The 24759-nt window shown below is 39.3% G+C and overlaps 1 protein-coding gene across 7 annotated transcripts in view; it reads left to right on the forward strand.

Annotated features, from left to right (window-relative positions):
• Positions 1–19773, forward strand: part of BPTF (bromodomain PHD finger transcription factor) — a 91295-nt gene extending 71522 nt beyond the window's left edge. For 4 of the 7 annotated variants that reach the window (XM_054047264.1, XM_054047265.1, XM_054047266.1 and 1 more), the window contains 10 exons: positions 811–1033; positions 2327–3237; positions 3933–4015; positions 5558–5783; positions 7321–7673; positions 11653–11826; positions 12700–12892; positions 14004–14088; positions 16508–16694; positions 18864–19773. In XM_054047264.1, the coding sequence (XP_053903239.1) occupies positions 811–1033; positions 2327–3237; positions 3933–4015; positions 5558–5783; positions 7321–7673; positions 11653–11826; positions 12700–12892; positions 14004–14088; positions 16508–16694; positions 18864–18900 (2472 nt within the window). In that variant the 3' untranslated portion in view covers positions 18901–19773. Of the gene's footprint in view, positions 1–810; positions 1034–2326; positions 3238–3932; positions 4016–5557; positions 5784–7320; positions 7674–11652; positions 11827–12699; positions 12893–14003; positions 14089–16507; positions 16695–18093 lie in introns of all 7 variants that reach the window. The other 3 variants (XM_054047268.1, XM_054047269.1, XM_054047267.1) reach the window with 2 other exon arrangements.
• The last annotated feature ends 4986 nt before the right edge of the window (positions 19774–24759 follow it).

Below are 24759 nucleotides of genomic sequence, written 5' to 3' on the forward strand. Positions count from 1 at the left end.
ATTATTGAAGGTGTGGAGAAGGGCAGGTATCAGTTGAAGGCAAGAGCTGCCACTAGTGGGACTGAGGCTACGTCTTCACTACCCGCCTGAATCGGCGGGAAGAAATCGCTCTCTCAGGGATCGAATTATCGCGTCTCGTCGGGGCGCGACAATCGATCCCTGAATCGACGCTTGTACTCCACCAGCGCAGGTAGGAGTAAGCGTCGTCGACGGGGGAGCCGCGGCGGTCAATTTGCTGCCGTCCTCACAGCGGGGTAAGTCGGCTCAGATACGTCGAATTCAGCTACGCTATTCGCGCAGCTGAATTTGCGTATCTTAAATCGATTTCTCCCCTCCCACCCCCCAGTGAAGGCGTAGCCTGATTCAAAGAGACGTGTATGACACAGGGAATCACCTTGAGGGTTAGAACTATCCTTCTGATCTGTCTGCAAAACTGGGATGTTTCTGTCTGTATTAAAGATCTCCAAAAATATGGTATCCAAAGAGACAATTTAAGCAGTAACATTCTACCAGCATGCTGACAACCTGGATGAACAGTCAACACTTAGAGTTGGGTAATGTCTGATATGCAGTTAGGAAAATGTTTGATTGAATAATGTTGTGAACAGGCAGTTGGGACTCTTGAGGTTGGTCTTTGGGTCAGGAGGTGGTTAATAGGCTGCCCAAAATTAAGCATCATAGATACGATATGTACCCTAGTGGTTCAGGTTTTAAATCCCCAGAATTCATAATCCTAGGTCTCCCGGATAGTCCACCAAGGGTTATATCATTGGGACATCAATACTAACGTGAGTTTTACTTTTTTTTTAGGGTGGCAGTCAGGGGTTGACTGTGGTAATTCAGGGACAGGGTCAAACTACTGGGCAGTTACAGTTGATACCTCAGGGTGTGACTGTAATACCAGGTCCAGGACAACAGCTAATGCAAGCGGCTATGCCGAATGGTACAATTCAAAGGTTCCTTTTCACTCCATTATCATCATCTGCTGCAACAGCTAGCACAACTACTACGACAGTTTCCACTTCGACATCAGGTAGGGTTTTCTGTGTTCAAGAGAAAAAGATGATTGGAGTTAGGTTGTTTTAATTTTTTTTATATAGTTGGAGTTAGTCTCTTTCATTAAAGTATCTTGGTTAAAAGAACAGTGTGTAGGCATAGAAATCTTCAGCTGAAGCTCTGTATAAAGTATTGTAGTTCTTTTGAAACCAAAGGGGAAATAGTGCTTCCTCAACTTTAGAAAACCTAGGTCCTTGTCTACACTACACAGTATTATTGGCAAAAGGCAGATTTTGCCGACAAAACAGTGGAGGTGTACAATGCATCTGAAGAAGTGAGGTTTTTACCCACGAAAGCTTATGCCCAAATAAATCTGTTAGTCTTTAAGGTGCCACCAGACTCCTTGGTGTTAATGCTACTTTTGTCAGCAAAACTCTCCGGTTTGCCGACAAAATAAAACCACCTTGACAAGGCATAAAGCTTTTTGCAATGAAGTTAAGCAACAGAGTGTCAGTGTAGATGCTGCCATTCATTATGTTGCCATAACTGGCCTTCCACAATGCCCGCCGTGAGCGCTCTGATCAATATTTTGAACTTGGCTGCCATGCATTCCAGCTACACCGGCATGCGCCCCTCTCCTGTCAAAGCTCCAGGAAGTTCTGCAGCTACACATGCTGCTCTGCTCAGGCATCAAACAGCAAATCATTAACGTCCTGGGCACTAGGAACACAGCAGCAGGCAGGCAGGGGTGTGTGTGCGGCGGGGGGAGGGTGAAACTGCTATGCTATGCAGAGCCAGGGAGGGAGGCGGGGGCTGATGTCAGGGGTCTGCCCCTGCCTTGGGACTGGTTGTTTCCAGCCGCTGTCTGAACTTAGAGACAGCATGCCAACACGCTCGCTCTCCCTGAATACACGCACCTTCCCCCTCCCTGTTTTCTCTCACTCTCCCCCCACACACACACACACACACTTCAGTTGAAAAGTGACTGGCAATCGCCCATGGAATGATGGGATTTAGAAACCTGCATCATGTGACACTGTACCTGCCCCACGAGGCATTGCAAACCCTTCCCAAAGGACCCTGCAGCCAGTTGCAAAGTGGGATAGCTACCCACAGTGCACTGCTCTCTGTTGATGCAAGAGCTGCTAGTGTGGATGCACTCTGCCGACTCAAGAGCATAGTGTGGACATTCAACAGCGGTTTAATTAAAGCGGCTTAACTTTTGTCGACAAAACTCTGCAGTGTAGACGTGGCCTAATTGTTCAGATTAACGGAGCTTGTAGGCACGTTGCTTGGAATGAGTGGAATCCTCTGTTTTTATCCTTCACAGCTACGGGAGAACAGAAACAAGCCTCACAAACACAGACACAACCAGTGCTGCCACCAATTCAGCCCCACCCTCACAGTCAATTGCAAGCTCAGCCACAGGTGCAGACCCCGAGTATTCAGCCTCAGCCCCCAGCCCAGCCACAAACTACTCAGCCCTCACTTCAGCCTGAAGATCAGACACAGCCTGAATCTCAGTCTCCAACGTCAGCTCAGTCTCCAGTCAGATCTGAAGCACAAACTGTCGTGGCACAACCAACTAAAACTCCAGTTACAGTTCAGTCTCCGCCACAGACCCAGGTTCCAGGCCTGTCTCAAATTCAAATCCAGAATCAACCACAGACTGTCATCCATCCACAAGCTCAATCCCAAGTCCCAGCTCCGCAGCAAGCTCAGGTGCAGACCACAACCCAGCAACAGATACAAATACAACCCCAAGCTTCTCTACAAATACAAGCTCAACTGCAGCAGCAGTCGCAACCCCAGATTCAGACTTCCCTTCAGACTCTTCCAGCTGCACAAAATTTAAATCAAATTGCTGTACAATCGCCATCTCGCCCTCCACTGCAGATCCAGCAGCCTACAACAAAAGTTATTACCGTACCTCAGCTTCAGCAGCAAGTCCAAGTTCTCTCCCAACTTCAGTCTCACGTTGTAGCTCAGATACAGGCCCAGCAGGGTGGTGTGCCCCAGCAGATTAAGCTTCAGTTACCTATTCAGATTCAACAAGCCAGCCCGGTGCAGGCTCACCAGATTCAGAATGTGGTAACGGTTCAAGCAGCTAGTGTTCAAGAGCAGCTGCAAAGGGTTCAGCAGCTCAGGGAGCAACAGCAAAAGAAAAAGCAGCAACAGATAGAAATTAAACGTGAACACACTCTTCAGGCTTCTAATCAAAGTGACATTATCCAAAAACAGGTAAAGTTATCAGAAGTAAATACAAACCATGCTAAACACATGTTTCTGTTCATCATATTGATACATTAGATAGCCTGTGAATTGAGCCTCTGGGATTTTCATTTCTAAATTAGATTGCAAAATTGTTTTTGCCAATTTAATAGCGCCTCTAAGTTAATTCAGCACATCAAGAGACTACTGTGCTGTACTTGCTATCTGGCACTTTGACTTGATTTATTGTATCGCTGGTTATTGCGAGAAATGTATCTTCAAAGTTAGTCCAGAAAAAGTGAGGACTGGTGATTTGCAACACTTCTACTGTGCTTTCATTGGCTGTTCTAGAAAGGAGACTATAAGAGCTATATTAAGTATGATGATGTTAACTACCAGGGGATGGACTGTGGGGAGAAAAAATGGGCAGAAAACTCTAAATATAGTGCAGCAATAGGAGTTTGGGGAAGTGCAACTGACTGCAAAAGTGAAACTGACTTCACTTATTTTTTTCTCCAGAAATAATGAAAATGTAAGTTGAATCTCTAAATTCCTTAGTCAGAATTTAAGATTAAGTATAAAAAATTACCTTCAAAATAGCGTAAGTAACATAAGACTTATTTGTTCAAATGTGACTTAAGTTAGCAAGTGTCTGCATTTCCCCAAGTACTATTCTCAGATACTACCTGAAGTTTTCAAATGTTGTTTGGACTTTTGTGTTCAAGGTGGTGATGAAACACAATGCTGTAATAGAACACTTGAAACAGAAAAAGACATTGACCCCGGCTGAACGAGAAGAAAATCAGAGGTAGGAACACATGATAATGTATCAATAGACATGGAGCAAATGTGTTCATTGTTGTCTGTTGTACAAAATAAGGCTTGTCTACATGGAGCTGTAAGGCGCAGTGTGTGAGTGTGATTTCTAACCAGTCTGTGTAGACAGTGCTGGTGCTCATTGAAAGTTCCCTAGTTTGCTTTAACATAGTGCTATTTTAAACATTAGTGTGCTTTAGAAATCACGCCCTAGTGGTGTGCATTTCCCCATTGTGTAGTCACGCCTTCTGTCTCAGGCTTGGAAAAGCTTAGTTGTATGAAGTTCTAAAACTGACTTCAAGTAATATACAAATAATGGTGACAATCAATGATTTAAAAGTGACATTTCTAATTATGAGCAGTTTGATTTCCCCTGTAATCAAAATTAAATGTTGACTATCTTCACTTGTTGCCCAGAATATGGACGGTGATATGATGCATGTGGTTAGTGCTAGCCACAGTTTTTTAATAAGGATAGCTCAGTGGTTTGAGCATTGGCCTGCTAAACCCAGGGTTGTGAGTTCAATCCTTGAGGTGGCCACTTAGGGATTCGGGACAAAAATCAGTACTTGGTCCTGCTAGTGAAGGCAGGGGGCTGGACTCAATGACCTTTCAAGGTCCCTTCCAGTTCTATGAGATAGGTATATCTCCATATATTAAAATTCAAGCAGATAAATAACTTTGAGGGAGCTCACAAAAGGAAATGGAAGGATTGCTCTATTGTCACTAAGCCTGTTTCTCATTTCTGTTTGAGCACTCCATGTTATGGTTTCTTAATTTCATTCCCTTTGTTGGCAGGAGCTTGTCCTCTGTTTAACTATTTTACCTCCCAGCCAGCAGACAAAAGTCGTTGGCTTTAGATATTCTTCCATTGCTATTTTGACAGTTTTGTTATTCACATGATTTATCAAATAATCCTGTGATCAGGAAAAGGAATTCCTGTTTTATAAGGTTTTGATCCCCAAATCAGATACAAGAACAATACTTTGCAACTTAGTGTCCACTCAGTGTGAGAAACGAATAGTGAATACACTGTGGCTAGTTCACAAATCAAAAGTTAAAAATTTGTTGGCACAGACTGCTCTCTTAACAATTGCGAATGACCAAATTTGTTACTTTTAAAAAACAAAACATTTTTGTTAATGGTGTTTGACCAGCTCTGTTCGTGGCGCTGTCATCTTTCCTCCTCAATGAGTCTTTTCTTCCCAAAGAGTATAATCTTTATCAGTGAAACCCAGACTGGGACAGTGGAGAAGAACAGAATGGTTGATGTCATATGGCCCTACCAAACAGCCAGTGTACTCCTACATCCCTCAATAAAATACCAGGTGGCTCCTTGATTTTCCATTCCTACTTCTCCAGCAGCCCTATCACGAGTCAAGCAAGTGCTGCTGTTGTGACTAAATCCATGATTTTACCACCAGAATTAATAATACAACTTGTGATTTGTGTAGGCTGTAAAGAGAAAATAACTTTAATTTTGAGATTTATTAGACAACTTGGGACAATGTGCTTCTCTGTATTCCTTCCCTAGAATGATAGTGTGTAATCAGGTGATGAAGTATATTTTGGATAAGATAGATAAAGAAGAAAAACAGGCAGCTAAGAAACGGAAGCGAGAAGAGAGTGTGGAACAGAAGCGTAGTAAACAGAATGCTACCAAGCTCTCAGCTCTGCTTTTCAAACATAAAGAACAGCTTAAAGCGGAAATACTGAAAAAAAGAGCACTTCTGGACAAAGATCTACAAATCGAAGTTCAGGTAGGAGCAGTTCTTCTCAATGAACCAGGTGGGTTTTCTTAAGTTGGGGGAAAATATAGTTATGTTTATCAGCTTGTCCTTTGAGTCCTTAAGGAAGCATGCAGGATGAAATTCTTTTGTTGCATGCCTGTATCCCTGCTGAACCCTCAGTTCACTTTATTTACTGCATCTAGCATTTAATCTATGCAGAGGTCTTTTGTGGTTTCTTAAAACCATTTCTGCCCTATTAAATTTAAAGGTCCACATACTGCAGTCTTGCCTCTCACTGAAAAAGCTAAACCAAGAAAGTCAGAAATCCCCCTACCCTAGTTTTTGCTCCTTCCCCTGCCTTCAAAGGAAATATGACCCATTTGATTCCACCCTGTTGAGAATTTAACACCGGTGGGAATACGCTTCTAGAAGTGGGGGTGGAGCTGCATTAGACATGTTTTTGTGAAGGACCCCACAAAGCCTTGAGCTGGCCCCATCCGTTATTTCTGTGGCACTTTCTCATTGTAAGGGCATCAGATTTCCAAGAAACAAACAGCAAATTGCAACACAAATGTACCAGAGCACTTAAGGCAAAGGCCTCACAATTTATGGAACCTACTGGACCAACTGCAAGGTAGGAATGCTGAATAAAGATTGTGTGGAAAACTGAAGCGATGTAAAGACATACCAACAGGGAGCTCCTTCACCAATCATGGTTGAGAAGGAGCTGGATGTCCAGAGGATAGCACTCAAACCACTGCTCTTATATCCGAATTCTTTGATGACTGGGAGCTACCCCACTCTCCCATAAAGGAGTGAAAACCAGGAGCGAGAATTCTGGTGGATGGTATCATTGGGGTGAAATATTGTTTCTGTATGCTTCCCACACACAAGATTTTGTATCCTGGCAATTACACCTCTGGATGGGGGAGCTGCCTTCTGTGTCATCTGACGTTATAGTTTATTTGCCAGAGGGTCTGCTGTTGAATATCCCTAATCGCCCTTTACATGCCCAAGGAATGACAAATAGAGACTAGAAATGGAACAGGTTTCCCACATGACAATGCAGAGTTACCAGTGTGGGACTTCATTAATATATTAAAGGTTCTGTGGCTGTTATTTCAATTCTAAATGTCACAGATCCTATAAGAATCATATTAATTTTTATTTCTTATTGTTAAAAGTACAAAGAGCTAGGTGGTTGTTAACAGTAAAGACTGACTCCATCCTTAATTCAGCTTTTTATGCCTGATCACCATTTTTATTAGCAAGCATGTGTCCTCCATGTTCTTGACACATCCCTGAAATTCCTCCTCTTTTTTGCCTTAGGATTAGACATCGGGTCACCTCCCCGATACTTATTATCAGACTTAAAACATCTAATCTTAAAGCAGCCCAGGGGCTGACTTAAATTAATCTTGGAATTTGTACCTGAATGAGTAAATTATTTAAATGACTTGTCTTTTTTAAATGGAGCAAGATTTGAGTCTGGATTCTGATCCTATGCTAGAATGTCCTCAACAGGTGTCTTTTTTTTTTTTTTTGCCTTTTTTTAAACGTGCTCCAGGAAGAGCTAAAGAAAGACTTGACTAAAATTAAGAAAGAAAAAGAAAAAGCACAGGCAGCGGCCGCCGCCGCTGCTGCTGCCGCTGCCGCAGCTGCTGCCGCAGCAACACCACCTCCACCTCCTCCTCCACCACCACCACCACCACCACCACCACCATCACAGCATGCCACCAGCGTCACATCTGCCACCACAGTCCCAGCGCCAGTATCTTCCCAGAAGAGAAAACGAGAGGAGGAGAGAGATTCTTCAGCTTCCAAGTCCAAGAAAAAGAAAATGATTTCTACTACCTCAAAGGAAACCAAGAAGGACACAAAGCTTTATTGCATCTGTAAAACACCTTATGATGAATCAAAGTGAGTGGTGAATGCAGCATGCTTGTCCTGTGCATTGTTTGGTTCAGCTTTAGCATTTAGCTATTAGTCTGAGATAGTGATTAGAAATGGGGGTAGAAAATCAGGCGGTATTGCAAGGAGCATGGACTATGAAAGAATAAGCAGTGTCTGGATTATACTAGCAATTACAAATCTAGTACTTCTTGTGAGTTAATTTTTTTACCTGTTTGCATGTTTCCATTGTATGATCTTTCTGTCTCACATGCACATACTCTTTATTTCGCTCTGTTCTTTGTTTTGCCTTTTTGCCTCTGCTTTGGGAGCAAATGATTATATACTTGTGTTCCTTCTTGTGAACAGATGGTTGGTGTTCTCTAGTGATAGGTTTGGTACCGTCTCCCCATAAATAAGATTTTTCTGTAATTCAATAGTTAACAAGAGATTCTAACCTATTAGGCTGCAGTTCATTTTGGAAAATGTTTCAAGTGGTTTCCAATATTCTAGTATATATTTTTTTTCATTTCTTAATATATTACCTACCCACCCCACCCTGGACTCTTACTGAGTTACATTAAGAAATGCAAACCAAGCAAAAAAAAAAAAACCCTACTTTTCTACCAGACTCTAGTATGTTTTGAAAGTTTTAAGCATTTGACAAAATGAAAATGGCAGTTCCTAATAAATGGTTTAGAAACTAACTCTGAAGAGAAAAAGAAGATTGTTTCCCGCTGAAAGGGAAATTGTTTTATAGAAGGAATTGTTTATGGAAAAATTAATAAATGATGGACTGGATCACCTCTAGTTTGATGGCTCTAATTCCGCTCAAGTCAGTAATGATCAAAAGTTGTTACCGTATGATAGCTATGCGGTGGCATCTGAGAAATCAGTTGGTGTTAGCGTTCTAGGTCATCCACTTGATAAAAATCACTCACTCCAAAAGCACTAATTAGCATCTTTGTTTGGGGTTTCAGTAGAAATGCCAAGAATTGAAATGAGCCATGGAGACTGAACTAGCCCGTCCCCCCCAATAGTGTTCCTTCAAGTCACAGCTGAAGGGGGTTAATTTCTGTCTCTTGGGTATTTATATAACTCCAGTCTACCATCCTGTCAGTGCTGGGAAGCTTAGACTGCTCCCGGTGCTGCACTCCTTCTGTGAATGGCAGCCTGGAATGGAAGTACTCTAATCTGCTGCTACTTGTAAGTGCTAAATACCACTTTAAATAGGGATTGGTGGGTGGGGAAGAGTAAGTGCTATATTAGGATTTTTGTCACTCAGTAAAACTTAGTAGGATGCCCTGTTCTCATTTTGTTATAACAAATTGAGCAAAGGCCAGTCATACTGGTTCAGTCTCTTATAAGCAGTGGAAGCTTTATCACAAAAATAAAGTAAATTAAACAAATACATGGATTTGATCTGATGCCTGTTCAAGTCAATAATCTTTCCATTGATTTCAGTGGGCATTGGATTGGCCCATAGATAATACACGGTGACAGCACATTCTAGCATACTGAACAGAGACGACCTTTATTGAAGCAGGAAATAAGATTTCCCAAAAAACGGAATGTTAATGCCTTAGCAGTGTGATCCAGTTCAACTTCTCTGCTCATAAATTCTGAATCTCACCGTTTAATATACAGTAGCTATGCTGTTGAGCTTAATTATTTCACCACTTGATTGTGAAGAAGTTGGTTACTTTTGAAAACATTGTTTTCTTATGTAATTTAGTGTTTTTTAATAAATGTGTATGATTATCAGATATGTTCTTTTTGTGCTGGTGCCTCATTTGCAGTTCATGCAGGATAGAAGTGTAGCTTTCAGTTTTGTAGCCTGAACTGCTCCTAAGAGGCAACCTGTAATATGAGATGAGGTACCCTATACATTTGTTATAATGCACTAGATTCACGAAGATCATTCTTTGCTTGAGTCATTTATATTCTTTTACTGTAGGTCTTTCATGTTTATTTTTTCATTAATGACATTGAAGCATGTTAGGGATTCACTCATATACTGTTGTGGGTTAGTCAGGGTATCTGTCTATGGGCTGATCTACACTGGGGGTGGGATCGATCCAAGATGCACAACTTCAGCTACGCGAATAGCGTAGCTGAAGTCGAAGTATCTTGGATCGAATTACCTGGGGTCCAGACGGCGCGGGATCGATGGCCGCGGCTCCCCCGTCGACTGCGCTAACGCCGCTCGCTCTGGTGGAGTTCCGGAGTCAACGGTGAGCACATTCAGGGATCGATTATATCACGTCTTAACAAGACGCGATATATCGATCCCGGATAAATTGATTGCTACCTGCTGATACGGTGGGTAGTGAAGACGTACCCTAAGATTTAACCGATAAGTGGGAAATATAAAAATAAAACAACTTGTGAGGCAAAAGATCCAAGTTCTGGACCTGAATTTGCTTCCAGGCCAGCAGGAGCTGGCAGCGCTGTGGAGATGATGCTATCTGCCCTTATAGTGTTGGGGCAAAGAAGCAGAAGAAATATCTTGTGCTAGATTGAATTGATGTTGACTCACTGTAGAGAGAACTACATCTAGCCCTTCTTTGCAGAAAGATGATTTCATTAGATTGTTGAGACTTGACTGATAGGAAATAAGACGCAATGGAAAAAATAGGTTGAATGTGGCAGATATTGGGCCGCTAAGAGAATTTTGGAGGCACCATCGGAGGGGAAGCATTCCTCAAATTAGCAAAAATGGTCTAAGTGAGGTGTGATTTGATGTGAAGTCTGGGTGCACATTCCAAGACTTTTAGTGCAAAAGTTTGGTAGAAATTAGAGATGTTTGTTTGGTGTGACATATATTGCTAGCTACCCTAGTATAGCCAGTTCCTCTTTGTCATGCCTGCCCAGGGTTGGTTCTGTAGGTTAGCAGAAACTGGCATCATAACAGGTGATAAATGGTAAGATTTTCACTAAATTTGGGGGGGATTAGTCTTGTTTTGAGCAGGGGGTTGGACTAGATGACCTCCTGAGGTCCCTTCCAACCCTGATATTCTATGATTAAACTCTAGGAAGCCTGAAAATCTGGAGTCAGCTAGCTTTTGCTCAGTCAGAGAGAGAGAGAGAGGGAGCCTGGGTGCCTAACTTCTTGTTCCCATGGTTGATTCTCCTAGTCATAGGTATGTTTGGGGCATCCGTATCCAAAATACTGTCAAACATCCTTGAATAATAATTTACAAGTTTATCACACCATTCTGTGCAAGGTCCATCATTCACATGATTCTGTATGGAATTAAATTGTTTTTGAACCTTACCCAATTCTCCTTCACTTTGTATCATACCATATCTGGTTCTGTCCCATAGTGTTGTTTGAGAATAGACATATATTCTCCAAAGAATGGTCTGTGTTCCAGTTTGTTGTAATTCTGCTTAGTTGAATTGCTCTATTTTCAGGATCCTGCATAGAAATTTTAAAATTACAACACACATTCTTACACAGTTTTCCTTCCCATCATGTTATACCAATATGTTTTCTACACATGGCTGGTATGCATGTTCCTTTGTAGTGTACTTGTAACTTCTAGTTGGTGTTTGTGCTTTGCTTTGTTTTTAAAATTGAGACCTACATTTTCAAATCTCAAGAAGTTGCCTTGATACTTACCTGGCTTCTGAACCATAGTTTTGAAAATGTAAATCTTTTTCTTTGGCCATGTCTTTTTGTGCCTTTTACAGTTTTTCACATATGCATTCATGTTGGAGATACACATTTTCAGTCCAGTTTTTCCAAAATCTTGTAGATATTGGTTGACCCACATTTACTAAACTGTCTATATCAAGATTGACCCAAGTGACCTTATTTACAGTGCAGCTGCAGTGTCAGATGTAGGCTTTGCAAGGATAGAATGGTAGAGAACAGGGAGACTGAGTCAGAAAATTGCAGAAAGCAGGCTAGCAAGAAAGTGCATCAGAACCAGAAATGCAAGGAAAAGTGCCATGCCATTTGAAATGACAATTACATTGTCATTTTCATTGTGAACACTTTTAGGTTCTATATTGGCTGTGATCTTTGTACTAACTGGTATCATGGAGAATGTGTTGGCATCACAGAAAAGGAGGCTAAGAAAATGGATGTGTACATCTGTAATGATTGTAAACGGGCACAAGAGGGCAGCAGTGAGGAATTGTACTGTATCTGCAGAACACCTTATGATGAGTCACAGTGAGTTCTGATAAGAACCTCTTATTTAATATTTAGGTAGCAAACTGCTCTGACTTTGGTTACTTGTTCCTTAAAAAGAAAAACAAATATTCTGCATATATTGTATCCCCTGGTATTACAATTTCTTTTTCAATATTTCTCTCTCTCTCCCCCCCAAATGTTGTTTTCAAGTGAATATTTAGGAAAAGTAAAGTTCTTAAGGTGGCCTCAATGTTTTAAATAAGACCAAGAATTTTAAACTGCGATTAATTTTAACAAGGAAGAGCTAGAAAGATTAAAAAATTGAATATTAGTTGGGACTTTTTGTGCTTGAAATTAGTCTCTTCGATTTAGATTAGAAAAATTTCTTGGCGTATGGGGTATTTGGGTGGTATCTTTGTTTATAAGGCTTTTTGTCACCAGAATACCCCTTCTATATTCAACCACAAGACTCTGGCTTCCATATGAAAAAATGTTTGAACAGGGTGAAATTGGAGCCCTAGAATGTAGTCCTATTTTACATGTGTAAAATGGTCCTTGAATCACTGGTCGAGTGAGACTTCTGGCATTACACTGTTACTTTCAGCTTTAAAACTGATAAAGAACTTCTGAAACCGTGTTTCCTTGAAATTAATTATTTAATTTTAGACACTACTGATAATTATGAAGTAAAATTGTCAGGTAATTTAGTTATTGTTTGTAAATATTAAATTAGTGTGCATGGTTTAATTAGCATATGTAACACTAAAATGTCACATGTTTAAATATAAAATTGTTTTATATCATGCAGAACAACTACTGAGGTGCAAATTATTAAAACTGAGTTTTTAAAAAAATCTTTTGCTTTGAATGTAAAGGATAATGTTACTGATATTTTTCTTTCAAATCTTGCAGATTTTACATTGGCTGTGACCGATGTCAGAACTGGTATCACGGGCGCTGTGTTGGTATTTTGCAAAGTGAGGCAGATCTCATTGATGAGTATGTCTGTCCACAGTGTCAGTCGACAGAAGATGCCATGACAGTGCTCAGTCCACTGACTGATAAAGATTATGAGGGATTACGAAGAGTACTACGTTCCTTACAGGTGAGGATAAACCATACTCAGAGTGGAAAATACAGGTATAGAGGTTCATCCAAGATGTCTTTCTTGGGAGTAACCTTGGATCTTCGCTTGTCTGATAGTTAGACTTCGTGATTTTGTTGAGATGTAATAAGCTTCCTTTTCTGTGAGGGATGACAATGTGTTAGCCACAGCCTTCTCAAGCAGCATTGTGACATTGAGTAACATTGATGGTAGCCTGGAAGAAAATCACTGCCTCCAGGTTCTGGGGTATTTTGTTTTTTTTAATGAATGAGGATAGCTCTGTTGAACATGACGGAAGCAGATATCATCAGAATATAAAGGGCAGAGCAGTTGCATTTTGGGTAGGAAATGGAAGTTTTCAACATAAAATAAGTTGTGTTCTCTGGCTGGCCTGTATGATTTCCAATCTGAAATTATATACACTTCAGCTAAACTGCAAGGCTGACTTTTTTTAAAGATTAAAAAAATATATTAAAATTTTCTTTAACACAAGATCACCTCCAGAAGATTGATTTCAGCATGCAAATGACTATATGTTGCTAAGAAAAATGAAAAGCCTCTGGCCCAGTTATAACATTTTTGCTAGTGTAAATATCATCCCTAATGGTTGAAAAGGGACATTTAAATTGCCATCAGCTAGAAATAATCCCATGTGTTAATAGAAGAGCAGGCTAGTGCAATATGAAATGTACAGCAAAGTATTTGATGGATTTGAGCGGTTTTAATTGACATTTTTTATGACAAGTTAATTTTAGATGTAATGAAAGTGAAAAACAGTAAACGGCCGAACTCTGTGAGGGGTGCAGCCCCTTCAGTCCCCACTGACTTGAAAGGAAGCTTCTTCGGGAATACTGGCTGAAGTTGGCTGTTTGCAGTCTCTCAATTCCAGTATGCCTCTCGTCATGAGGACAAACTGCTCATCGTGCCAGATTATACTTTAGGATACGGACAATCAAGATCAGCAAATAACACTTTAGTTGTTTCTGAAATTAGAATCAGATGCAAATCTCTAGCAATATATAATTAATTAAACAGCTATCAAGCCCTTGTTAATTTAAATGTATTTGTAATGTTTTCTTCTGAAACTGATTATGCCTAATTTTCCTGATAGGCTCACAAGATGGCATGGCCCTTCCTAGAACCAGTAGATCCCAATGATGCACCAGATTATTATGGTGTTATCAAAGAGCCTATGGGTAAGTGTATTTCCAATTCATAATATGATTGGCTGAGTACTAATTGTTAGTTAATATAGATTTAAAATGTACATATATCGAATGGCTTCATCCGAGGATCTTTGGGTGCTTTATCAATATATCCTCGTTAGAGAGATGGGTAAAATGAAACCGAGATGGTGACTCACTTATCAGCACGTATGTTTGTGACCGAGCTAAAATGGAAACCTATATACTGACTCTCAGTCCTGCTCCTTAACCACAAGTCCATCCTTCCCAACATACAAAATAAAGTCCCAATTGGTTTATCAAACTTACAAATTTATTTTTTTCTGATCTTTCTGTACTTCTGTAGTCACTTTCCAACAGAGTGAGTTGTACCACCATTCCTTATCCTTTCCTCTCTCCCCTCACTCAGCATCTCCCAGTAAGAAAAGTAGAAGTATGTGCTCATGTGATTAAGGAAAAAGATGATTTTAGTAAATTGATGATATAGTTGCATAATGACTTATGTTATACAGGAGGGAAAGATATAAAAGCAATCTTCATTTTCTTTGCTATTGTACAAGAAAATTTTGATTAGACTGAAAGCTCTATTGAAAAGGAAGAAAATCCTTTTGGGGCTGTATAATAATCTGCAGCCATACTATGTTGTGCTGTGATCTTACTAAATCTCAAGGACAAAGCAGTGGTGGGCTGCCTCGGGACGTGGATGTAAGATCTCTAAGGAAAACCCAGCTGCTGCAGGAAATTGTTACAAATGTTTGTAATCCTCTTCCGTCAAAGTCAGTATTGTCTTAGCAGTCAGTGTGCTTGCTGCTGGAGTTTCTGACTTCTGGATGTCACACAAAACTTGACCACTTTGTACTTTTCACAAAAATAAGGATGCTAATTCTGGTGTGTGAGGGAAAAATTGGAATTTGGCCACCTAAATTTCCTCAAGTTTCACAGAAAAGAGCTGGCTGTTTGTTTTACAAAACACTAATCTTCTCTTGTGGGTAAAACTGTCTCAGAAACGCCAAGCGATAACATCGTTGAATTTGCAATCTATCAGGTTACACTTAGCACATTGTCACTGTAACTGGGAGGCAGACCACCTGTTATGGATGAGTAAACCACATCAAAAGATGTCCATGTTTGCAAATGTTTTGACACTTGGTGGGATTAAAAAACAAGCACTTAGAAGGAATTTTTTTAAGGCAGGTGAATCCTTTGGTCATTTTCTCAACCAAGTTAAGAGGGACACTTGTTAATTTAAATTTAAAGACCATTTAGTTTATATTTTTCAATGCTTGTCCCTTTGTTTTTAACTAGGGAGTCACAGCCTTTGTAACTTGCGTAGGCCGAGCTTATTGCACATACCAGGAGCTGCTTGCATTCTTTCATTCCTCCCCCACCCCCAAACTTTCTATGTGTCACTCTCCCATCCCCCTCTGTTTCTAGCATTCCCTGCAACTCTCCCCGAGTCCTCCCATCATGAAGTCTGTGTGCCCCCCATACTAGGGTTTCCATTCTCCCTGCCTCACCACTGACTCAGTGTGCATGCCCATTTCCCCTTCCTCCATGGCAGGAATGCTGTGTGCCCCCCCATTCCCCAGATGCCTGTGTGCATGTCCCCATTCCTTGCCACCATTATTATTCTTTCTGTTTGGGAGATAAGTGATTCAGGATGTCAACATATTAAACTCTCTAGGGAAGATGAGCAGTGATGAATTGCAGTATTGTTATGCTGAAAACCATTAATGGGTGCCATCAACCAGTTGTTGGATAGATAGTTGAGGAGCTGGCATTGGCAGGGATGTCATGTGGCCCCCGTTTTCCCCCAAATCAGTACAGTTCTGGCTCTGGATGCCTAGGACATTCCCTGAAATTTCAGAATTGATTGGCTGTGGTGTTCAAGTTATCAGTTTGCCATCTGAAAGCCCTTGAAGTCATTCTGCCCTTTGTGTGGTAATGTGCATCTCAGTGGCAATTAATGGATGTCCCTAAAAGAGTTATGAATTCAAATAAGGAGTAATCAGCAGGAGCAGATGAACTGCAAATCAAGTGTATTTATTATGCATTGATTGATGATAGTATTAAAAAATAAGGAAAACAAACAAATACCAAGAATAGAATCAGAATTCTCTAATGGCAGTGTCCTTTCTTCATCAGGAGTAAATAATAGCTCTGTAATGGAGGTTTCAAAAACTTTAGTTGCTGTAACTAAAATGTGTAAATTACATATAATAAATTCATGTGAGAAGGGAGGAAGCACACATTCTAAATGAGACCCCTCACCTGGCATCATGTCACAAACAACATTGCAGAAATGTAGCTAACCCAGTTGTGCTTTTGTTACAACATTTGATGATGATATAAATAAACTTCTGTCTGGGAGACTAAAGATGTCTCGTTTTAAATAACAGGTATGGGTTTGTTTGTTTGTTTTTCTTTTAAGACCTTGCTACCATGGAAGAAAGAATCCTGAAACGTTACTACAAAAAGGTGACAGAGTTTGTGGCAGATATGACCAAAATTTTTGATAACTGTCGTTACTACAATCCAAGTGACTCCCCTTTTTACCAATGTGCAGAGGTTCTTGAATCATTCTTTGTACAGAAGCTAAAAGGATTCAAGGCAAGCAGGTAAGGCAAAGTGTTCCCCATATTGATAATCGTGTGACTGTAACCTGAGTTTGTTTTAGAAAATCTTCCTGCTACCCTAAGCTTATCCTACTGCACTCATATAAAGGCCTGCCTCTTTCCCCACGCGTGCCATTATAGCTAGATTTGGAAGGGAAGAATCTCGAGTCAATACATTCCAGCTGTTGGTTTTTGTCAAACTTAGGGCCTGAAACTGATCCTACTTAAGTATTTGTATAATTTTTGTTTAAAATATGAATTACATATCAATATGGGCATTATCATAATTATAAAGAAACTGAACACTAAAATAAAGAAGACCTTTTCAGTTACTGTGAAAACCAAATCAAAGGGACCAGCTTCTGTTTTGAATATAATTATTAGCTACGTACTGTCCACTGGTGCCAGGACCTTTCCTAACACTGAAGAAAGGATGCTCCTCCTACTCCAAAGAGCTCACAACCTAAGGAAAATTCAAATGTATGCAAAAGTAAACAGTTCCTTACTCTTATCTAGCGAACTTCCATCTCTTCTTGTTGTTTTGTATCATTTAGATAACCTATTCACTCTCATTTTTAAGCAACTATATGTCCAATTGAAATAATAGAAATTTAAAATTGAGACTAATAGTTTAAAATAAAAAACAGAAATTTAGCTTTAAGTTCCTTTTCTGCAGGAAAAGACTGGTACAGAATATTCCATCTGGGAATCTTGTTTGTAAAACTAACATGCACTCTGCTTAACATAAACTATACAGCTTGCCAACTACATTTCAAGCTATAATCCATATGCCCTTATGTATAATACATAGTATCATGTACTTACTTACATGAAACCAGAGGAGCTGAGAGTGGTAGTACTGCTATAATTAAGATTGAGACTAGTTTACTCTTTAACACTAGTATAGTAATAGGACTCTCCATATATCATTGCATTTGTATCCCAACAATAAACAACTTATATTTAATCACAAATATTACTTTCATTAAATTCAGCTTGAATCAGAATTCTGAGTATGTACAATCAGTTGGTAGATTAGTCAGCTTGACCATTACACTTGAATTCTGGTAGGTTTAGATCAATTCAAGATTCAATCTATTTGCAATTAACTCTGTTAGAAGCTGCACTTATATCCATCTGTGTGGAAGTTGCTAGTTTTCCAAGTGGGACAAGAGCAGGACTACGGGGAAGTGCAGGTGTGGCCAACTGAAGCACTTGTGTGTTTACCCTCTTAATTTAATTCTGTGATATCTGCTTTTACCAGGCCATTACTGGCTCATGCTTCTTTCATTCTGTCATATTTGGTTATCCGACATTCATTGTTTGCACACTAATTTCATTGCTGCATCTTATTTGTTGTGCTTCTTCATTTACACCATCCATGTTCTTTCTTTTCTTGCAGATTGTGATATCTTTAGTCTGACCTTTTTAACTGGAATCAGAACTGGATGTTGGGGTCACTCTTTTTTATTGTACAGTACCATGACATTAAACTGCCTTAAAAAATCCAGATCAATGTCCAAATATTAAGTATTCGTTTTAAAATGGAAACAATTATTTGCCAGCAGCCATGTTGGTAAACAAAAATGTATTAAGAAACTGTCTGTTCCTTGGAATACTGTATTTAAACAAAGTCAAATAATTCAGTCTTGGAAACTATGTATTTTAATTAATTATTTGCAGTCACTAATAAAACTGTGAACGTTAGAAAGGGGATTCGCTGAACTCTGATTAGCAAAAATGTGGTATTAATTTCTTTTACTATTCAGTTTTTTATGTTTGAACGTTTATCCAAAGACTTCCCAAATCAATGTAACTTAAGTATATTTTGTATATTTTACTAAAAGTACCGTACTAACTTATGAATTGTCTTTATGCCTTCCCTATTATAGAATACTATTATGTATCTTGATTAGTAAAATTTTATTTTGGGCATTTTTGGATATTCCAGTGAAGCATCATGTTTTGTATACAGTGGAATTTTGTAATGCTGTAGCTGAAAACGTCTGTAAAGTTCAGAGATGCTTGTTTTAAATGGTGTTTGTCTCCAAAGATGAACAGACACAACATGGCTGCATTCCCCTCCCAGTGATTGACCCTTGGCATCCTCTTAGAGAAACCGTGTTCTCAAAAATGAAGGGTGCTTAATTCACTTTTTTCTGTATTCTGCAGGTCTCATAACAACAAACTGCAGTCTACAGCTTCTTAGAGTTCAGCGTGTTAACCTAACACACACACAGCAAGAATCTGGTTGTCTGAAATTTTTAATTAAGAAGCCAGATGGTTTTTAGTCAGGTTATCCTGACAAGACTTGATGTAAACTGTGTTTTTATTGGTCACAGCAGTCAAATTATATTCTTGGCTTATTTTGTCCAAAGGACAAAGGAATAAAAATCAGCAGCACCACTTTCTTGTCAAGATCAAATTGTTGTACTATTGTGGCAGAAGTGAGAAAACTTTGTTTTGTTGACGAGAGAGAGAGCAAGCAAGCAAGAAAAAAGATACAGTAAATGGGGTCAAGTTTAACTCCATGGAAATGCCACGTCTGTTCTTCAGTGAAGAAGCTGGTTTAAAGTCCACACAGAAAACTTTGACTGTATTTATTTATTGTTGCAAAAAAGGACGCTTTTTTATTGCTGCCCTCATTTGTCAGCTAATTATTTTTTCTTATAAAATCCGGCCCCGGTTACATGTAATCCATTCTGTATCTTAACATGATTCCTGTAGGTAAAAGTACAAGAAGACCTCTAGATGTCTTTTCTTTCTATGAAAGGAGCTGCTATGTACACATGTGCACACAAAAAAACTGGGAATCAACAATGAGTTTATCATTCGTGGTAGAGAAAAAGGATTAAGCTTGCATAAAAGTTGGGCTAAGTGGTCACAGACTACAGACTCTGTTGCCTTGAATATAACAGTACAATTTGTCATTTACTCTGCACCAGACTGAAATGAGTAAAATCTATTTGAAGGTATCTTGTTTGTAAACATTTGTCAGATTCTAATTTTTTTCTTTTTGTATTAAAATTCAAAACATGGATGTATAATGAAACAAAATAAATGGAGATAATTTTTCTCCCCACAGATGTAGCTGTCTTTGAATGTGCGCTAATATGTTTGTAAAGTTTTTGAGGGGTGTGTGTTTGGAATTGGAAGTATCCCAAGTAGTAGGGGAGGAAAAGGTAAGAAAGGTGGAAAGGGAAAGCGTTTCTTTCGTTTCATTAAGCAACTACTATCCCTTTAAAAAACAGTTCTACTGTGGTGCCATAATTGCTGCATCAGGTAATAAAGGCAGTATTGTGAAATTTCGTTGCCCACTTCTGAATTAGAAAGAAGAAGGCAAAATATCATCCAGGAATGAAGTACCACATGTTTGTAATTATATCTCTAAAGGGCATTCTCAGTGGTTTTGTCTCTTCCTATACAAGGAAAGCTAGCATGAGGGATAAATGGAAGCCAACAGAGGGAGATGTGACTTGCAGACTTTTTTTTTTCCTTCTCCTCTCTCTGATCTATCACTTGCACATTGCTTATGTAACTGACTTTGTCATATTAATTGCCTCCAGTAAATCAGCCAAGGTTGGTTTATGCAGCTCTACAACCATTTTGCTAGATTTTGCACTAATTCACAATTAGCTTTGTCCTACAGTGATCTGGGATTTACCTGGTTTATGGATAAGCTTCCCTTGGGTTTAACCTCACCCTGCTATGCAAGAAACTTTCCTGTTAATTTCTTAGAAATAAGACATTGCTACTGACCACAGTTTTCTTACAATTACATGCTCAGGTGTACAGGTTCTTCTGGGTTAATTTTATCTAATAAAACCCATACATTTTTGTACAGATACTGTCACTTAACCTATATGTGAAAACTAAAAATGAATTGTTCAATGTGAAAACAAAATCAGTTTATGCTTCTTAAAAATATTATGAGAAGAGTAGTTGCATTTAGGTTATGTTGTCCTTTGACTTCTTAAAAGAAATGCTACATATTGTATGCATTGTGTTTGATGCAAGAAGGAAAATTCTCAATTTAATGAGTTCTGAAAATATTCTGCATCTCTTCCCAACTTCATAGTATTTCTGTACTATTTATTCATATATAAATATATATGATGTCATTTGAAACTGAATGCGAAAAGAACTTTCTTACCTGTAGCCAATAGATTGCTATGTTTTTAACAGTTGTGGCAAACTGAAGAGTACTTTTTTTGTACGTAATAGGACATTACATCCTAGACAAATAAAGTCATGTGTTTGACATCCGATTTGGTGCCGTTTCTAATGAAACATTGGTTGATTATGTAGCTCTTGGCATTGCCAAATTTTATATAACTTCTTAGGGATTTTTAATACAAATTATTCTCTTGCTAGGGAAATGTTAATCTCATATAGACATTTTCACATTCTTGACATCTTTTCAGTTTTTCTGTTGCCAGCTAACATGTGGAGACATTTTCTAGCTTTATCAGGTATCAAATTTTGTGGTTTTGTCTTTTTTTAAAAGTGATATATTAAAAAATAGAAATACCATATTTGCAATACCAGTATCATTCCTGTACATGTATTTCAAAAGTCCTACTTAAAACTGGTTCTTAAAAGCATGAGAATTCATACTTGAGACCTGCTATGTTGCTCCAGTGTCCTGTTTCTATATATTATTACCATGTAAATTCCAAAGTGTCTGTTATTGAATTATGTTTTAACTTGGGGTTTTGGTGACACAAACTAAACCAAGCTGAGGTTTGTTTTTCTTTATGCTGCGTCATCAGAGGTCCTCAGATAAACTTGAGCGCATGTAATTAGTCCTTTTGTAGAATTTAGTTCAAACGCTTTTAAAACCTCATAAAAGGTTGTAGAAAGATGTGTTCATAACAGATCTGCGTAAATCACTGGAAAGACTGCAGTGTCTTATGTGCTCAGCATATCAGTTGATTGGCTGCAAAATATTCATGTTTGTCCTGCTGAGAAGAACACCAGGAGTTAACTTTCTTCTAAAGTAAGAGATCCTGTAAAAAATTTTGTTAGAAATGTTGAGGGGCAAATACACTCTAAAGGGACACTGTCATCTACTTACTTTTAAAATCTTTTTGCTTTTCGTCGTTTGTAATAAAACATACTAGAAGTTTTGAGAATAAAAATCCCTGCCAGATTTGTCCTTTTTGTTGTCTAAACTTTTATCTGTTTAGCAATGCATGTGGCTATACTTGCTTGCTTCTGTCTGTACATTAGCATCATTGCTGATGTACTGTTGCACATTCCTGCTGCTGTCATGTTAAGGCCTGCTTGACCTGTAGCATTGGCCTTTTCACTGGTGTTTGTTGGAATATGGGGTTTTTAGGGACTCTTAGAATTGGGGGGACATTTCCTGAGTTAACAGTTTACAACCTAAGTTTGACAGTGTCCCTTTAATGAAGATAGATGTGTAGCCTGATATGTGCACCTCATTTGCTATCCCAACACCACACAAAATAACCTGAAAGTGAACTGTAAACTGTCTTTTAATGATGAAATCATTAAAATCTGTGTAAAGCAAAATTGACTCAGTATGAAAAGCTAGCTGTACTATAGACTAGTTTTCTATGGAACATGTACTTTCCTGTACATTTAATACATTTTTATATGCTTAGTAATCTGCCCCATACTGGCTAATTAATTGCGAGACTGCTAATGTAATTGAGTATGAAATGTTTTGATCTTTAAAGAAATTCTCACTTTTTCTTTCCATTCCTTTGCTGCATTAGTAATCTATTGTAATTCAGAAGTTACTTTGCCACCTCATCTCTTGAGCTTGTAAGGCAAGTATTATAAGTAATGGCCCTTTTTCCTTTTTAAATCAGGTACAGCTTTTAAAATAGTGTGATCTTGTTTAGTGAGAGAGTCTGGAAGAGCAATCCAAATGATTTATAAACATCTTTCTGCAGTATGACACGTCTACATATATTTCTAAACACCACCCATTAAAACATACGCTGGGTTTACCAAAAAGTGAAAATAATTAATAGTTAAATGTTTAAGTTATAGACACTGAAACATATTGGACTGTTACCTCTTAACTTATTATGTGACACAATAAATAACCACCTCACCTCTTCCAGAAGGAAGGTAAGATTTTTGTGATGCGAAAGGAAAAATAAAGCACCTTGCTGCTTTTCCCTCTTTCAGTAACATCCTGATGTCCCAGTCCCTGTGTAGCCCAATGAAAAATAGATACACACCAAATAAAGAGGTGAGCCTAAATAAAATGCCATTGTTGTGTAAATCAACTTTACCTAATAAAGGGTTTATCTATTTTCTTAGTGGTTTAACTCTCCAGGTGCAATATTTATTCTAGGGTGTGGTTTAAATCTAGGAGTGGTCAAATGTTGGTTTGTCCTAAGCTAGTGGTTTTGCTCCAGCTGCTGTCCATCACCACCATTGGTAGCCTATTTGTCTCCTGGGGGGGAGCAAGTATTAAATGAGCTAAGGCAATGGGACTACTCTTCACCCCCCACTCCAGGTGTCTGCTTCAGATCACTGTTCAGTGTCATGGATGAAGGCAGTGGGGGAAGTTCATTGCTGAATCTGGATCAATGGAAAACTGGGCATCATTGAGCAACACTCAAATATCGATTGAAAATAGAATACCCAAACTTGATACATTGATGTAGCCCTTCCTCCAGTGCACTGAGTTGCTGCCAGGAACAGTCTTATTCTGCCAAAGTAAAAGCCCCTCATTAGAGTTTTCTTGGGAAAATTTCAACTGACCTCTCAATTGTAAATGTGCCATTCTCCATGCTCGCTCAACTCTGTTCTCACTTAAATGTAATAAAAGTAGTAAGAAGGCACTGTGACCTTTTTAGATAGATGCAAGCTACTGGTTGTCAGGTAGCAAGCATCTCTGCGGGTACTTCAATCATGTGATAAAACTGTTCTGATTCTAAAAGCTCGCTAGTGTTACAGCCCAGTAAACCAACCCTTCACCTCTCTCCCAGTTGACAATGCAAACAAATGCTGACTTACAGCAAGAATATATAGTGTTTTAGAAGTGACAGCAGTGTTTGCAGTCAGTGCTTTAAGCCTATTGCATGTCAAGAAATAAATCACATGAGAACAATTCTGGGAAGGTACTTTTGCTGTTCTATTCATGTCACCTTGCTTGCCTGCCCCTACCATTTTGGTGTCTGAATAGTCTCCTGGTAAAATCCTTTGGTGTACTCTGCCATAATGCATAGTGACCTAGGTGTACCATTTTGCTGAGAGAGTCCTTGCTTCAGCTGCCTTTAAAAAAAAAAATGTACCTCATTGTGTAAATCTACAGCAGAGTCAAAAATCAATAGTTCCAGACCTGAATTCTACAGAGCTCTACAAAATGAATGTATTCTCCTGGCTGGCTGGCCGGCCAGATTCATACAGAAATCAAGATTGATATTTGGCTCTGTGACTTCCCCCACTTCCCACCATGGCTATGCAGCCTCTCGTTGAAGCTAACACGTTTGACTGCCTATATCTAAGGGCTTGTCTATACTACCTGCAGGATCGGTGGGCAGCGATCGATCCAGTGGGGGTCAATTTTATTGCATCTAGGCTAGATGCGCTAAATCGATGGCTGAGCGCTCTCCCGTTGACTCCGGTACTCCAATGGAGCAAGAGGCACAGGCAGAGTTGATGGGAGAGCATCAGCTGTCGACCTACCGCAGTGAAGACACCACGGTAAGTAGATCTAAGTACGTCGACTTCAGCTACGTAACTTAGATCAATTCCCCCACTTCCTCTTCCCCCAGTGTAGACCAGGCCTGAGAGGCAAATGTAGTTAATCTTTGTCTAATGGCATGTCTACACTTACTGGGGATCGATGCTGCTGCGATCAATGCAGTGGGGGTCGATTTAGCAGGTCTAGTGAAGACCCACTAAATCAACTGCGGATTGCTCTCCTGTTGACACCAGTATGCCAGTGGAAGGAGAAGAGTAAGGTAAGTTGATGAGAGAGTGTCTCCCGTCAACGCAGCACAGTGAAGACACCGTAAGTTGAGAAGCTAATAGCCCACCTACAAGATACTTTTTTAACGTTTTGACAACAGAAAGAGAT

This window comes from Malaclemys terrapin, chromosome 13 (genome assembly GCF_027887155.1).
Source record: "Malaclemys terrapin pileata isolate rMalTer1 chromosome 13, rMalTer1.hap1, whole genome shotgun sequence".
Classification (NCBI taxonomy): Eukaryota; Metazoa; Chordata; order Testudines; family Emydidae; genus Malaclemys; species Malaclemys terrapin.